The following is a 15,406-nucleotide window of genomic DNA, read 5'->3' on the forward strand; positions in this document are numbered from 1 at the left end:
TCTGTCTCAGCTGCCACTGCCTGCGCAGGAGCTATATCCACAATGCACGGCTTGAAGGTGCCTTGAGGACAAAATCCCAGGATGCAGCCTCATGCCCTTGAGTCCAGTCGCCCCATGCATGGGAGAAGCAGCAGGCAGGGGCTGCGGGAGGCGAGCACCAGCAAGACTGGGGACGCCTTCTGCAATCAAAGCCTCCCCAGAATGCATGAAGCTCTGCAGGGCTGCTGGGATGCTCATTGCCTGCCACGCTGCGAGCAGGGGCCTTGTCCTGCGAGCAAACACCTTTGGATAATTTGGGAAAATGGGATAATGGCACATCCCTGCAGCCAGGACCAGGGGGTGTTTCGCCTCACCGTGGATGAGCGTGGCACTGTGGTGGATGCTGGTCTGGGCATGGATGCTGTGTTGCTGCCATGAGTCCCTGGAGGCACAGGAGGGAGCAGCCTGGAGAGGTACCGGTGACTCCACTGAGCCGTTTCCCTGGGGCACAGGCTGGTGTTTAAAGACAGCTGAGTGCTGAACTGCTGAAGAGGAGCCGACATGTCTGGGACAGCAGCATGTCACTTGTGCCATCCTGCACAGCGCTGGCAGGGAGGCTGTTCTCCGGGGCTATGAGGCCAGCAGTTCCCCACTGGCCTGGGACGTCCCTGTGCCACGCTGGAGCCAGGCAGCTCCCTTTGAAGGAGGAGGAGGTGGTGGTGGTAGCTGAGGTGGGGTGTTTGCCAGCACTGCGTGGGCAGGAGCTGCCTCTGGCACTGTGGGTGGATGCTCCCGTCTGTCTCCCACGCCTGGAGATGAAGCATCAGCCACGGCTTTGCTTTCCGCAGGGAGCGGGCAGCGTGGCGGTGCTGCCTGCTGCGTGGGGTGTCAGCAGGCAGGGCTGGGGGAGCGCTGGGGCCAGGCCACAGCCCAGTGTCCCATGAGTGCACAGGGACATGCCCCATCTGCAAGGGAGCTTGGGCCAGTGGTGCCAGCTGAACTAGCTCAAATGCGGGGCCGTGCCGGCTGCTGCGGGGAGCTGGATGGGAATGATTCTGCTCAACCAGGGGAAAGCAGCTACAGGGAGGTGGCATGCTCGGGGTAAGGTCCACAGCGCTGACAGCAGCCAACCTGGCTTTTATTAAAGCTTTCTTCAGAGCCCTGCTAAAACCCTTCCAGATGTGAGCTGCCAGGGCCTTTGGAGCCAGGGGAACCTGGGGGATGGGGAAGATGTATGTGGTGGTTGCAATTAAACTCATGCTGCAGAGCGGGGAGGCCCACGGCTCCCGACTTGGCTGGGGGTGAAGGGCTTCGCTGCTGCCGCCTGGGGCTCGCAGCGCTGGACACTGCCATGAGCAGGACCTGGCTATGCCAGGGAAGGGGTTGAAAGCTCCATGGGACAGGAGGCGTTGGGTTGGTGTTGGCCGTGGTGGGCGCCTGGCAACGCTGCAGGGGGAACCGGGGCTGCGGAGGGAACACAGGGGAGTTGGAGCCGCAGGGCTGGGGTTGGCGGCGGTCTGGCTGCAGCCTCGTGATCCTGGCGTCCAGACCTGCTGCAGGGCCCCACGGGAGCCCAGGGCAGCTGCAGCCTTCCTCTTCCTCCTCCTCCCGCTCCCCCCGCTGCCCTTCCCAGCAGCCGCAGGACTGGCGGGGCTGGGGCGGGGGTGCTGGGGAGGGCTCCACATAGGGAGCCGTTCCTGGGCCGTGCTGGAGACCGCAGGGTTTCCCGTGGCACTGCAGCCGCCAAGGAGCTGCTCAGGCTCACCATGGCGTGGGGCTGGGTGTGGGGTGATGCCATAGCGCTGGGTCTGTGCCAAGAGCCAGGGCAGCTCGAGCCTGTCCTCAGGAGCGTGAGGTCTTGGTGTGCAAGAGGGACATGAGGGGCCTCAGGGTCCCCCCTCCCATGATGTGCAGTAGCTGGGGCAGGGGAATGGCAGCTCCATGGCTGGAGCAGCGGCTCTGGACATCTTTGCGCTTGGCCGGAGCATCTCCCGAGCCAGCAGCTGTAGGAAACCCCCGCGTCCTTGAGGACTGACCCTGCACGCTTGGTGCGAGCCTCGCCTGGCAGTTGCATGCACGCGGCCCTGGGAGCCTCTGCCAGCCCCTGCATCCCATCCCCTTCCCCGAGGGGACATTAGTGCCGGGCTCTGCCCCACTGCCCGCGCCGTGCATTACGGGGATCGATGGGCTTGGATCGATACCACCAGCTGGGGACCAAAAAATCCCGAAAGGCAACTGCACCCGCCTCTGCCCAGCCCTGGGGCCCGGTGCCCGGCCACGGCGCGTGCCGGGGCCTTGGGAACGCCGGCACCTCGCTGCAGTGGCCGGGCGCCGGGGCAGCGTCACTGAGTCCCCTGCTAGCCCCAAAGCCAGAAATAGCGGAGCCCGTCATTCCCAGGGGTTATAAATAGCCTTGGCTATGGGGAGACGTTGTTTTTCTGCATGGAAAACGCTGCCCTAGTTCTGTTTCATCAATCTGCTACCAGAAATAGTTCTGATTTCTTGGAAGTTTCTTGCTGCTTGGGTGTGGGTTAAAGCACTGCCTTGCGGGGGCTTGAGGGGGACCGGGTGGGGAGGCTGAGCCCACCTGGCTCTGGGGCACAGCCAGAGGGACCCCAGACCTTCCCATCGCCGCCATCCTGCCATGGGCAGCACGCTGTCAGGGAAGAGCGTGTCCTGTGTGCGATGCTGTCTGTGGGTCAGGGCCTTCAGGGGCGGTGGGGCTGGCATGGGGCTGTGTCCCCACGGAGCTCACACGCCATCTCTCCCTGCAGCTGGACCCGCAGGCCGTGCAGACGAAGAACTGGCACATGGACGTGATTGAGATGAATGGGGTAAGCGGGGCTGTGGGGGCACACAGCCGGTGGCTTTGATGGCAGCCCCTTCCCCAGGGCTGTGCTGTGCCCTCACGTGATGTGGGGGTGATGGGCCAGGGCTGGGCTGCTGCAACTCACCCCATCTCCTGCAGATCAAGGTGGAGTTCTCCATGAAGTTCACGAGCAGAGACATGAGCCTGAAGAGGACCCCATCCAAAAAGCAGACTGGTGTTTTTGGGGTCAAAATCAGCGTTGTGACAAAGTACGTGCAGGGCTGGGGAGGCTGATCTGCTCCGGTCCCTGTGGTCTTGGGGATGGGGGACTTGCGGGACCTGCTCTGTCCTTGCAGCATGTCCCCTTGCTCCCACCAACACTGGGAAAGCTCAGCTTTTGCTCTTTGCTGGGGACTTGCCCGTTCCTTCGCCGGCCCCAGCCCTCCCACCCAGCATGCCCATCCTGCCCCTGGCCCAGGGCTTGCAGTGCTGGGCTGGTCACGGTGGGGTCCCCCGCGAATCTCTGCTCACGTGCTCACACCTCTGCTTTCTGAGCCAGGCGCGAGCGCTCCAAGGTGCCTTACATCGTGCGCCAGTGCATCGAGGAGGTGGAGAAGAGGGGCATCGAAGAGGTTGGCATCTACAGGATCTCTGGCGTTGCCACTGACATCCAGGCGTTGAAGGCCGTCTTCGATGCAAGTGAGTGTCTTGGAGAACGGCTGCCCTTTGTGTCACGTTCCCCTGGGAGGAGCCACAGGCACCGAGACCCACCCCAGACCCCTGTCCCGCAAGCCCAGGGTCCGGTTATTGCACTGCACGTGTGTAAAGTGTGCCGGTGTGCCCAGGGAGGGACTGGGGGTGAGGAGGAGAGCGTAGCTGGGAAAGCAAACACCCAGAGGTCCCAGCCTCGTTTGTGCCTTGCTGTCTCTGAGCTGCTGCCACGCCTGGCCGGCTCCTGGGAGACACTGACTCAGGGCAACGTTGCAAATGGATTTGGAAATTGTTCCCTGTCCTGTTGCCCGGCTAGGCGGGAACTGCTCGGTTCTTCCCAGCCTCGGCCTGACTAAACGGGGCCATGGACCTGGAGATGCTGCCCCTGCCTTCTGACCAGCAGCCTGCCCAGATAGCTGGGGTGATGTGGGGAGTTGAGACCCAGAGGGGAAAGAGGCACAGGAGGCATCACATGTGGGTGCTCTTTGGACAGATAACAAGGACATCTTGGTCATGCTGAGTGACATGGACATCAACGCCATCGCCGGCACACTGAAGCTGTACTTCCGCGAGCTGCCTGAACCCCTCCTCACTGACAGACTCTACCCCGCCTTCATGGAGGGGATTGGTAAGGGCTTAGGGGTGGGGAAGGGGTCTGTGCCCAAGCGTGGCTGTTTGACACTGCCTGCTCTGGGATGGGAGGCTCCTGAGGGTCCTTCCCTGCTGGGCCAGCTCAATCCTGGCTGTCCTTGCCGGCTCCAGGCCAGCTTGGGGCTCGTGGTGCTGCTCCCCAGGGTGCAGGCAGAGCCCTGTGGGGCAGGGCTGGCCACTCATGCACCGGCTGCAGGGAGGCGTCCGGCCACAGTAGGTCCTGCTGCTGCACAAATCTCACCGGCCCCTGTCCTGAGCCCTCTCCCTCCTTGTCTCCAGCCCTCTCGGATCCTGCTGCCAAGGAGAACTGCATGATGCACCTTCTCCGCTCGCTGCCTGACCCCAACCTCATCACCTTCCTCTTCCTGCTAGAGCACTTGAAAAGGTAATGGCTCGGCTTGGCCCCCAGAGCAGGGCAAGCAGCGGCTGCCGGAGGGCTGCCCGGCACAGGGGGGAGGTGTGGGATGGGTCTATGTTGTCACTTTGCTGTGGGGATGGGATGTGAGCAGAGTTAGAGCTGCTGTCTGCTTCCCGTGGTGCCTGTGCGGCCACAGGCTGATCCTGAACTGGAGGCAGATGGTGCCGTGCTGGTGCAGACTGGGGCTGCGGGCAGCAGCTGGGGCCAGCAATGGCGACTCAGTGTTGGGCAGGTGGCAGAGTGCCCCTTTCCTCTTCCAGCCCCTCTGAGAGGGTGCAGCCCCAGCTGTTTCCCACCTGCACCGTCTCCTTGGGCTCTGGTGCATTGACCGGGGTCCTGGCCAGGCTGCAGCCTGTTGAAGCTGGGACCCCAGCGCTCTGTGGGTCCCTTTGGCTGGTGCCAGCATTGGCTTCCCACGGCTCCTCTCTGTGGGGCCTGTAGGATGCTGGAGGGATCCTGGAGCCATTCTGCCCCACAGAGCAGCCCCCGGCGCCCCAGGGCCGTCGGCCACGGTGCCAGCGGGGACTGCGCGGCGCGAGGCCGCTCAGGCGGGTCAGCTCTGCAGGGAGCACACGTCCCCTGGCAGGATGCGGCTCTTGGCTGCTGCAGCCGGTGTGCAGCTGGTTGGACGAGCTCTCCACAGGGAGCAGCTGGCCTCGGTGCAGGATGGGGAATCAACTGGGAGCTGTGCAGTGTCCCCCTTAGTGGGAAAACTGTGTGCAGCATCCCCTCCCACCAGTCCAGCAGTAGCCCCTGCAAAACAAGGTGCAATAATCCCTCTAACTTACCTGCAGTGGGTGGCCAAGACCCAGAGACGGTTAGCTCAGCAGTTGTGTCCCAGAGCTGCAGGTGACACCCCTCATCGCTCATCCTGGGGCAAGTGCAGCAATGTGTGGTTTGCTGGGCTTTTTCTTGGTGTAGCTAAACCCATCCAAACCTGGGAATGGAGGGGTTCTGGGGCCCCAAAACCTATGGAGGGCATGGGGCCGTGGGCAGGGCAGCGGTGCAGCAACATGCAGAGCCTGGCCAGAGCTGGCCATGAGTTTGGGACTGGGGCTCACGGCTCATGTTACTTGCATCATGAAGTGGTGGGGTTTTTTTTTTTCCCTTTTCTTTGGTTTGGCTAAAACCAAACAGAAAGTGATTGATGCTGGGGGGTGGAAAAGGAAAAATTCATTTCCATCCTGAGAACCGGGCACAGCCAGTTCCCACATCTGCTCCCCTGGCCAGGGCTCAACCGTGCAGCCTGTGCCGGGGAGCACAGCTGCCTCCTAACATGGCAATGTTGTGGCCCTGGTTCCCTCGGTGTAGGCTGGCTGGGGTCCCGTGGGGTTGGAGGGGTAGGGAGCCTTGGGGGGAGTGGGTGCAGGGAGGCGCGGGCTGGTGCGGAGCTCCCCGTACCCTGCCTGGGCTTGGGAAGGGTGGAGGCTGCACAGCACATAAGCAAGCAAGGGCTTGGTCGCTGCCACATCACACCCAGGGCTCCCGGCCAGCCCCGGCGGCTCCGGCAGAGGCCGTGAAGGGGGCAGCGCTCCCTGCCCTGCACCTGGGATTGCTGGGGGCTGTGAAGGGCAATGGCAAGCTGGGGCTGGGAGAAGGGAGATCAGCTCTCCCACATCACCCCATGGCTGCCCTGCTCCAGGAGAACAGTATTAGGGGCTCAGGCTCCCTCTCTCCCTGTACCCCACAGGGTGGCTGAAAAGGAGCCCATCAACAAAATGTCTCTCCACAACCTGGCCACGGTCTTTGGGCCGACACTGCTGAGACCCTCAGAGGGGGAGAGCAAGGCACACCTCACCCTGGCCTCCGACATCTGGTCCCACGACGTGATGGCCCAGGTAAGAGCTGTGCTGCCAGCGTGAGGCCCCAGCACCCCTGGGCTGGGAGTGGAGCAGTTTACCTGCCTGACTGGGTAGGTTTGCCCCTCTCTGCTGGGACGTGGCAGCTCTGCCCTTTTTTTTATGCCTAACACCCCCCATTTGCCTGCTACAGGTCCAGGTCCTTCTCTACTACCTGCAGCATCCTCCCATCTCCTTCACTGAGCTGAAACGCAACACACTTTACTTCTCCACGGACGTGTAGCCTGCTGGGAGAAGGCACCAGCTGCAAACACTCCCAGCTCCCTGCTAGGCCACATGGACTGGATCGCAGCCCCCCCAGGGAGACTGGCCCAGACCCAGGACGGTGCTGCCTGCAGCTTCTGTACAATCGCGTACCAGTGGCCCGGTCCCACCCCAGGCGCTGTGCCTCTCTGTAAAGTAGTCGTGTCTTATGTCCCTTCTTGTGTTCAAGAATTGTTTTTATGTATATTTGTTCAACGGAAGAGGTAGTGACTGACAACGGCTGTGGACACAGGCTTCCCCCTTGCCTAGTTTTCTCCTGGATTCCTTTCTGCCTGCTCACTCCTACCAGGCACCCCTCGTCTCGCCCAGCTCGAAGCCTGCAGCATCCCACGAGTGCCTGTTTCTCTGCCCAGCTCCCTTGCCCCATACCTGCATGTGCAGCACTGGCTCGCTTCAGAGGCTGGGAGCTCACCGACTTCCCTCCCCGGTGACAGTGACGACCAGTTCTGCTTTGGCTTGCTGCCTGCGCAAACGTTGGACCCCGTGCCTGGATCCTGCTCTGGCCTGAGCAAACCTACGACCATGAGAGCAGAGGAGCAGGGTGCTGCTTCCTCCTCGTCATGTCCTTCTTCTGGGCGCTTTCAGGCCAGTCCCCTCTACAGCCCTTAGCCTGTGCTTTGCCTGTGTGCATGTAGCATGGCGGTTACTTCCCTCGCTGTTTCTCGCCTCCGAGTAGTGTTTTGGGGTAACCCATCGCACAAGGCTGGAGCGAGAGGTGCTGTGCTGGTCTCGATCCATGGCAGGCTTGAGGGACGGCCAGCTGGGCAGGGCTGCTCCCAGCTCTGTGCTCTGGCACTGCCGGGGTCCCCCAGTTTCCCCAACAAGCCCTGGCAGGGCAGGGAACAGGGTCCGTGCCATTTCCATGCGCCCACATCGCTGCCGTAGCAAGGCGTGCACGCCACTGCCAGCCCAGCACTACCGCAAGGGCTGCCGACGCTGGCTGCGCCCCGTGGCAGAGCCTGCCGGGGCACCAGCATTCCTGCTGTGGCCATGAGAATGGGGAGGTTTTTGTTTCCCTCCTTGGCCTTTCCCACTACCCCAGGCACTGGGCAAACACGTGGCCCTGCCTCGGTGCCAGCCAGGCTGCCAGAGGCGAGTGCTCTGTGCGGCAGCTGGACGGTCACGCAGCCTGGAAACCAGCACGGAGGGATGGGAGGAGGAAAGCCTTCGTGGCCTTTTTGCTACCGGAGACAGAAGTGCTTCGTTTGCTGCTTCTCACAAAGCAGTTGCTGCTGGGTTAGCTGTGCCCAGCCAGCTCAGGTCTGCTTCAGTTAGTGGCTCCAGTTCTTGACCCCCAGGCTGATGTCTGTTGTCACGCCATGTCCCAAGGCAGGACAGCCACATGCCTGTGCCAGCCGTCAGGCTGTGCTCCAGCTGCCTGAGGGCCTGGCTCCCGCTATGTCCCCTGCCCTCCCAGGTAGGTGCTGGTACCTGTTGGGACACGAAAACTTTAGCTCTGTGAGCTGAGACCGTGTTCTCATGGGAAAAGCCCCCTCCCCGACTGCGTTGGCCCTATGCTCTCCTGTGCCAAACGGAGATGGATGAGAAGTGACCAAGCATATCCCTGCTAACAGCGGCACTGCCTTTACCCTCCCGACTAACAAGACTGTTCCAGGTAGAGCCCGGCCGCCTGCCAGCGGTGCACCAGGTATGTCCTAAGCTCACCTCCCCGGGGAAGGCAGCACCTGCCGGCCCCACACCAGCAAAGCAACTAAAGGAGAGGAGGTCTTTCAGTCCCCCTCCAAAGGGCTCACACTCCAGACCCTGCTCCTCTTGACTACCAGCTAAACAGAAGGGAAACAGCATTGCAGAAAATAACCAGGCGTCTGTCTTGGCCCTGGACCCAGTAAGGAGGCCGAGTTTTAGATGTGACTGCACAACGGATCCCTGTGTGTGTCTGATTTGTTACATGTGTCCAAGTCTCTGTCCACGATACTGTCATTCCAGATGGAGACTCTGTACAGCCAAATCCTGCCCCCCACCCCACGTGACAGTGGCTGGAGGCCTGGTCCACACAGCCCCTGCACAACAGGCTGTGACCGTCCCTGTGACCGCCTTTTGCTTGTTCCTACAGGAAGAAAAAGGGGGGTGGACTCTTGCAGCTACAGGTAGAATAGAACTGTTAATTAATATTTGACTTTCAAAGTTGTTAAGGATATATTTTTGTTTGTTTGTGTTCAGTTTTAATTTCTGTAGATTATAAACTTTAAATGGCTGTAAACCATGTGAGGAGGAAAGAAAAATGTTAATAAAAAATGCAAAGCCCCAACATTTGCACAAAAGGAGCCCCGTGGTGTTGCTGTTTGCACTAACCGATCACCTTGGCATCGCAGCTTCTCTTGAAGCGCAACTCGCAAGATTTCCAGAAAGCCAGTGGTATAAGTACAGGCATTGTGCCAGATAGTTTGTTTTTTTTTTTTAAGAGACATCTTATGGTTTGGGCTACATCCTTGCATTTCAGTACGTTCTGCAGGAAAAAAAATGGACTGTCTGGAGCCAGCCTGTTTAATCAGCCCAGAATTACTCAAGCTTAAAATTCAGCTGACTTGCACAGCTTCTGGCCTGAGGATACTGAACAGGCACAGCAAGGGACATTGGGCGATCTGGAAACCTCATCTGATAGATCACATGGTGCCGTCTTCCCCACTTCTTTCCATGCGGGAATGGGAGACAATATGCCTCCAGACTGACCACTGACCACCACATCAGCCAAACAACCCTGCTAGTGCCGCTCTTCCAGGTAAGCAAGTGCTGCCACCATTCTGGGGTGTCACACCATGGATGCAAAGGAGGGGAAGTGGGTGGGAGAACCCCCGTGAGGTATGTGCCCTGAATCTGAAATCACACTGCCTCAAAAACATGAGGGTGGATGTTTGCCCTTGTGGAGTGGCTCAAGGAAGGTTAAAATCAGTCTGAACTATTCCAAGTATAAAAATTACCCCCTGAGGTCTGGGAACAGAGCTTGGTTGGACAAGCAAGAGAGCTAACAGGAACGCAAATCAAAAAGGGAGCAGCTCCTTGAGCTAGCGAACAGATATTTCAGTACCAGTGTTCTGCAGAAATAACACCTTGCTTTCCCCAGTGTAGCACTGGGGTGCCCAGAGGTGGTACAGGGACACGATGAGCAGCAGTCTGTGTGCTAAGTGAATGCCTGGTTATCTGTCCAACAGCGGTTTACTCTCACAACTCTAGTTTCTAGTCTCGCCATCAAACTGCTGGAACTAATGGTGTGAGCCTGTGGCAGTCAAAGCAGTAGCGAGATCACTTGCACTCCCACAGTGAGGTTAAATCAGGCTAGCCCAGTGGCTACAGAGAATTATACTTCTGCAACAACCTCTTTTTCTTCCCCCTTAAATTGTTTTGTTCATCTGCCAGTAACCACATGGTTCTAAGGCTAAGGACTCCTTTTTGCTTTTCCCTTTAAGACATGGTAAAGAAATCTGGCTCTCATCTCTGTACTTGAAATAAGACAAGTTGTACAGATGGTGGTTTGTCTTCAGCTGGTATTTTAAGAAAAGCCTGGAACAAACTATTTCTCCACAGGATCTTACCTCTCCCCAACAGAGTAGCAAGCTGCAAACTGATAACTGTTTTAAACACTTGCAGCACGTTCAAATACATGGTGACCTGAATCACTGCATTTCTTTTTGAAGATGCTAGCAACAGACTTAATCAAAATCAGACCCAAAGGATCGAAAAAAACTCAGAGTCCAGGCTTGTTTCCTGGAAACTGACAGTCAGCTGATCCATCCTGGAGATACTGCTCACTGCGCCTGGCTCCATCCTCGCATACTCCCGCAAGTCTGCCTGAAGCAGCACGCCAGGGCTCAGAGCCAGATTATTGTTAGTCATTCAGGAAAAGCAGCCAACACCATCCAGCTTGCACTGATCAGGACTCGAAAGGCAGTGGAAAGGTAAGCCTGATGGTTCTTCTGCTGTGATGAAGGCTCTTAGCAGCACCACTGGAACAAAAGGGAGACTTGCTCCCAAGGGATCCCATTGTTACCGTAGATAGTAATCAATCGCGGCGGAGAAAGCGGCAAATCCACCACAGCTGATAACCCCTGCCTTCAAACCAGCTGCAATGCAAAAAGGGTGGGAAAGAAAGAGAAAAAAGAGGAAAAATATTTTTATTCTCAGTAACTAGCTTATGCTGTACTGGCTTGAAGAGCTTACACCTGCAGGAACCTGGCGGCCTGCTACCAGGGTCACACTAGCACTACTACTGCCTGAGGTGAGGGGGGGAAACTGGCACACACTGGACTTGAACTACCACGGCTGGGCTAGCACGGCGTGCTGGCTGGGTGCTGTGTTGCTAAGCCGCCCCCAGGGGATAGAAAATGCCAGTGGCCATTGCCCATTTCAGTGTGCTCTGATCAGAGCGCTGCAAGTGGCTTTGTGTTGGACTAGGGAAGGATAGGAAGGGCAGCTACTGCTTTGAAGGCTCTAAGAGGATTAGGTCCAGGACAGACACAACAGGCTCAATTAGAAGCACTTTCAAGAGCACTTTCTTTTATGCTCTGTGGACAGTTTTTTTTTCTTAAGCAGAAGTGAGAGAAGTTTGGTATTTCTGATGAGCAGAGCAGCTCTCTTCCTACTTGGGACTTTTCTCCAGATGTTGTTTGCACTGAAGGCTTTCCAAAGTCCCCACTAGTGCCTGCTGGACTAAAATCCCAGTGCTCCTGCTCTTTTACAGTTAAATAGAATTGTCTGTCTGAATTGATACATGAGAAAGGACTAAAGCATTTTACACACTGTGCAAATTAACAGAGTTATCACCAGTGAAATAGTATATGTAAGTAGAGCTCTGTTAACACAAGTGCTGTAGCTTCAGAGTGTGGCTCAGTATGTATTTTTGGCTCCCTCCCCACACCACCACGGAAGAGTGTGGATAGCTAACACCATTTCCTGATTTTTCTTTCAAGTCAATTCTGTTCATTTTCCTCCAATCTCACTGTCCTGTACAACCAAGCCTTCCCTACCCACGCATACATTTCAAGCTGACAGGAAAGCGATAGAGAGAGCAGTTCTGCCAGTCTGGAGTACACTCTCATGCTGACATCAGCATAACCCCATGCAAAGAGATGTGTAGTGTGAGATGCGTTAAAAACACCGCATGCTGCATAACCGAATTAGTGTCTTATCACAGAAATAGTTCATAGCAGGCACTACCAACCTCTGAAGCCGATTGCTCCTCCTGTGATGCAGCCACTAATAACACTATTCTTCCAGTCTGACTTTCCACGGTACTGTGGAATTAAAAATCAGAGTCAACAAGTAAATATGGAATAAGCACTCAGTATCTGTACTAATACCAAGCAGCATTAAGTGACCTTCCAGCCCCTTCTTAGCTGAGGATGTTTTTCCCTCTGTTCTCAGTAGATGGCCCCCTGCACTCTCAAACCTAAGACTTGCAGGGCCAGGCGAACTGGAAGGAACGGGTCACCGTGAGAGGTAAGACAAATCCATATGGTGCAATGCAGTGCTATGGCAAAGATCCTCAGGCGAGCCGATACAGCCCCCAGAACACAGCACTGTGCACTAGCACCAGCTGAGAGATTTTCAAGGCACTGTAACTACATTGCCCCTGTGCTGGGCACTGGTGAGGCCACACCTTGAATACTGTGTTCAGGTTTGAGCCCCTCAGGACAAGAAGGCCCTTGAGGTGCTGGAGCATGTCCAGAGAAGGGCAGCGATGCTGGGGCAGGGTCTGGAGCACAAGTGTGCTGGGGGGCGGCTGAGGGGGCTGGGGGGGTTTAGCCTGGAGGAGGCTGAGGGGAGACCTCGCTCTCTGCAGCTGCCTGAGAGGGGCTGGAGTGAGGGGGGGTTGGTCTACTCTCCCAGGTCATTAGTGATAGAATGAGAGGAAACGGCCTCAAGCTGCATCAGGGGAGGTTTAGATTGGAGATTAGGGAAAATGTCTTCACTGACAGAGTGGTCAGGCCTTGGCACAGGCTGCCCAGAGAGGTGGGGGAGTCACCATCCCTGGGGGTATTTAAAAGACGTGTAAATGTGGTGCTTCAGGACATGGTTTAGGAGACATGGTAGTGTTGGGTTGGCGGTTGGACTTGAGAATCCTAGAGGTCTTTTCCCACCTTAATGATTCTATGATTCTACAGGCGTGCAACACTGAACCTGGCCATGCAGCCTAGTTCTCAGCACAGGTGAGAGCCATGGCACCCTGCTGACATAGATGTACTATTTCCATAGCCAAAGCATGCTAGTTTTTCACCAGTACAGAGATCTCTTTGTTCCACTTCATTGTGCAAGCAGATAGACTTTTCTTCTAGATGAGTTAGGAAAATTAGCTTGTTACGAATTTGAGTGCTGCCTTTTAATTGAAAGACACAATTATTTCTTATTTAAGAAAATGGATGATAGATTTACCAGGGAGCTGCCCAAGGTCATTTCTTGCTGTAGGGGCAAGATGAAAATAGGCCCGTTACTTAACTTTCATCAAAGGATCCGTTTCTGCATCTAGAATTTTTAGAGGTGCAAATTACCATGTTGCAACTCGTGGTTTGATGCTTTAAAGTAGCAACAAGAACTTGTAGGTAGGGTTTTAAAAAGCAATGCCTATACATGCCAATATGTTCAGGACTTGAATGGAAAAGGACTTTGCTGTTGCATGCTCTTCTGCTCGTTCTTTCTGCCAGAACAGCAGTTCTGAAGACAGGTCTCAAAGCTGAAAAGCTCTGATGGCCAAGAAACAGAACAAACTAGCCTACTCCCTTGCCCTGTTACAAACGGGATATACGTACTTATCTGGATCTAATAAAAGAGGCTGAGTGTACAGGAAAACATTTCTTAATGCTTAAGAAGTTATTACTCACAGATTCTACCACGCATTCGGTGCAGGAGAACATGGCGCCCACAATGGCAAAGTTCTTTGCGTAGGATATGCCTCGCTGCCCCATATCTTTGAGAACCTCTTTTGCGGTTGGCGTGCGATACGGATCCTTGGGATCAAACCCAACGTTGGTGTCGATGCCAGCTGTGAAGACACCAAATGCGCCTCCCAGAACAAATCCTGTAAAAGACAAAGAGTGTAAAACGAACTTTGGCTGGATTCGAGCAGCACATTCCCCACAGGCACCAGAGCACCTCTGCTCCCACCGTCCGGCAACGCTGCAGCGTGCAAGGGGCAGCGCAAGAGCACAAATGGCCTACAAATGGTACTACAGCCGCTGTTGCGGACACCCTGCTTGCTGACAGCCTGTGCTGCGCTGAGGAAAGGCTGTGAGCACCTCTTCCTTGGTAAGGAAGGCAGGCAGGCACAGATCCTCCCCTGGGACCCGTGACTGGCACCGGAGGAGCTTACAGGGAGGAAAATTAAACACGGGGGTCCCTGTGCTGCAGCTCCTTCTCCATCGGCCCCTTTCCCGGCGCCACGGGGACGTCGCCTTCCCACCCCCACCCCGGCTGACTGCCCCACCACCGCTCCCCCTCAACGCCCCGTCCCTCCAGCCTCTCCCGGCTCCCTCAGCCGCCCCCGCCGCACCTCCCACGCAGGCCAGCGCCGCCTTGAAGGCGCAGCTCTCCATGGCCCGCTCCACCATCTTCTGCTCCTCGCTCTTGGGCGGGCTGGGGATGCCGCCGAGGGCGGCGGGGTCCCAGGCGCGGGGCCGCCGCTGCTCGCCCACCAGGTGCTGCAGCAACAGGCTGTACTGCAGCGGCGGCGGGGGAGGCTCGGGGCCTCCCGGAGCGGAGGGCGGCGGTACTGCCGCCATGACCGACCTCGGACACCCGCCGCCGGCTCGGCACCGGTAACGCGACTCCCGGCAGCCGTGGCGGCGCGCGGGTGCTCACGGGAGCTGTAGTTCCGCCGAGGGGAGGCGCCGGCCGCTCTCTCAGCGCCCGCGCGGAGAACCACAACTCCCGGCAGGCCGCGCGGCGCCTCAGGGCATGGGCGGTCCCTTGGGCCCTCGGGGACTACATTACCCGGCGTGCTGCGCGCCAGCCCCCTGCCGGCCGCTCGGGCCGCTGCAGGTGAGGTGAGGGCGCCGGCTCCGGAGCATCCCCGAGAGCGGCGGCGGCAGCAGGTGAGCGCGGCGCGGGCTCCGGTTCCGGCTGGGGCAGGCCGGAGGCCTCGCCCGGGGCAGCCCCGGGCTGGGCAAGGCGGGGTGGGGTGTCTGTGTGTGTGTGTGTACTGAGGTGCCGCAGTGCGGGGACCGCGTCCCTCTGCCCTGGCTGAGGTGCGGGGAGGAGGCGGGAAGCTCCGAGGTGTCGCGGCGTTGGCGCCGTTCCCCGCAACATCCTCCCCCCCCACGCCGAGCCGTTCCCCTCCGTGACTGACTTCTGGCTGCGCCGGTGTCTGGGGGCAACAGGTCCCGCACCCCGCGTTGCAGCCTCCCCCCCCCCACCACCACCACCCCTCGAGCCGCCGGGACGAGGGGACCCCCTTGGGTGAGGAGACGGTAACGGGGTGGGCGCCGAGCCCTGCTGCCGCTGCCGGTGCGGAGACCGGCGCCCGCCGAAGCCCTCGCCCCAGGGAGGGGCGGCGGGGCGCGGGCAGCCTGCTGTTACCCCGGCAGCCTTCGAGCGGCGGCTGAGGTGAGAGCCCCGGCGCACCTCGGCGGGTGAGCTCTGGAAAAGATGCCGCCACTCTTCCGTGCTTCCCACAGGCTCGGTGGAAGCGCTCGAGTATCAGGCCGTGTCCTGTAGCCTTTCTGAGGAGACCCTGGCCGCCTGTGGTGTAAAGCGGGAACCCAGGAC

General features: G+C 58.1%; 2 protein-coding genes across 5 annotated transcripts in view; one reads left to right on the top strand and one right to left on the bottom strand.

Moving 5' to 3' along the window:
• The window catches only part of ABR (ABR activator of RhoGEF and GTPase), a 41,639-nt gene extending 32,663 nt beyond the window's left edge, over positions 1-8,976 (top strand). For all 4 annotated transcript variants that reach the window (XM_064468295.1, XM_064468296.1, XM_064468297.1 and 1 more), the window contains 7 exons: positions 2,754-2,813; positions 2,948-3,057; positions 3,348-3,487; positions 3,993-4,127; positions 4,430-4,535; positions 6,259-6,406; positions 6,561-8,976. In XM_064468295.1, coding sequence (XP_064324365.1) covers positions 2,754-2,813; positions 2,948-3,057; positions 3,348-3,487; positions 3,993-4,127; positions 4,430-4,535; positions 6,259-6,406; positions 6,561-6,650 — 789 coding nt within the window. In that variant the 3' untranslated portion in view covers positions 6,651-8,976. The remainder of the gene's footprint in view (positions 1-2,753; positions 2,814-2,947; positions 3,058-3,347; positions 3,488-3,992; positions 4,128-4,429; positions 4,536-6,258; positions 6,407-6,560) is intronic.
• A 1,200-nt stretch (positions 8,977-10,176) lies between these two features.
• On the bottom strand, positions 10,177-14,472 carry TIMM22 (translocase of inner mitochondrial membrane 22). Its single transcript, XM_064468299.1, has 4 exons — positions 14,193-14,472; positions 13,525-13,721; positions 11,868-11,940; positions 10,177-10,770 (listed from the first exon to the last, which is right to left on the bottom strand). Exons 1-4 carry the CDS (start codon positions 14,419-14,421, stop codon positions 10,694-10,696), a joined length of 576 nt encoding a protein of 191 aa, XP_064324369.1. The 5' UTR covers positions 14,422-14,472; the 3' UTR covers positions 10,177-10,693.
• Between the last annotated feature and the right edge of the window lie 934 nt (positions 14,473-15,406).

The sequence above is a fragment of the Phalacrocorax carbo genome, chromosome 17 (assembly GCF_963921805.1).
Source record: "Phalacrocorax carbo chromosome 17, bPhaCar2.1, whole genome shotgun sequence".
Taxonomy (NCBI): Eukaryota; Metazoa; Chordata; class Aves; order Suliformes; family Phalacrocoracidae; genus Phalacrocorax; species Phalacrocorax carbo.

Excerpts from the sequence above, each read along its gene's own strand:
- TIMM22 (XM_064468299.1), bottom strand. The coding sequence starts at position 14,421 with ATGGCGGCAGTACCGCCGCCCTCCGCTCCGGGAGGCCCCGAGCCTCCC. Across the intron at positions 11,941-13,524 it reads CCGAATGCGTGGTAGAATCT|TACCGTGGAAAGTCAGACTG; the intron begins GTGAGTAATAAC and ends TTAATTCCACAG. Across the intron at positions 10,771-11,867 it reads AGGAGCAATCGGCTTCAGAG|CTGGTTTGAAGGCAGGGGTT; the intron begins GTTGGTAGTGCC and ends TTTGCATTGCAG.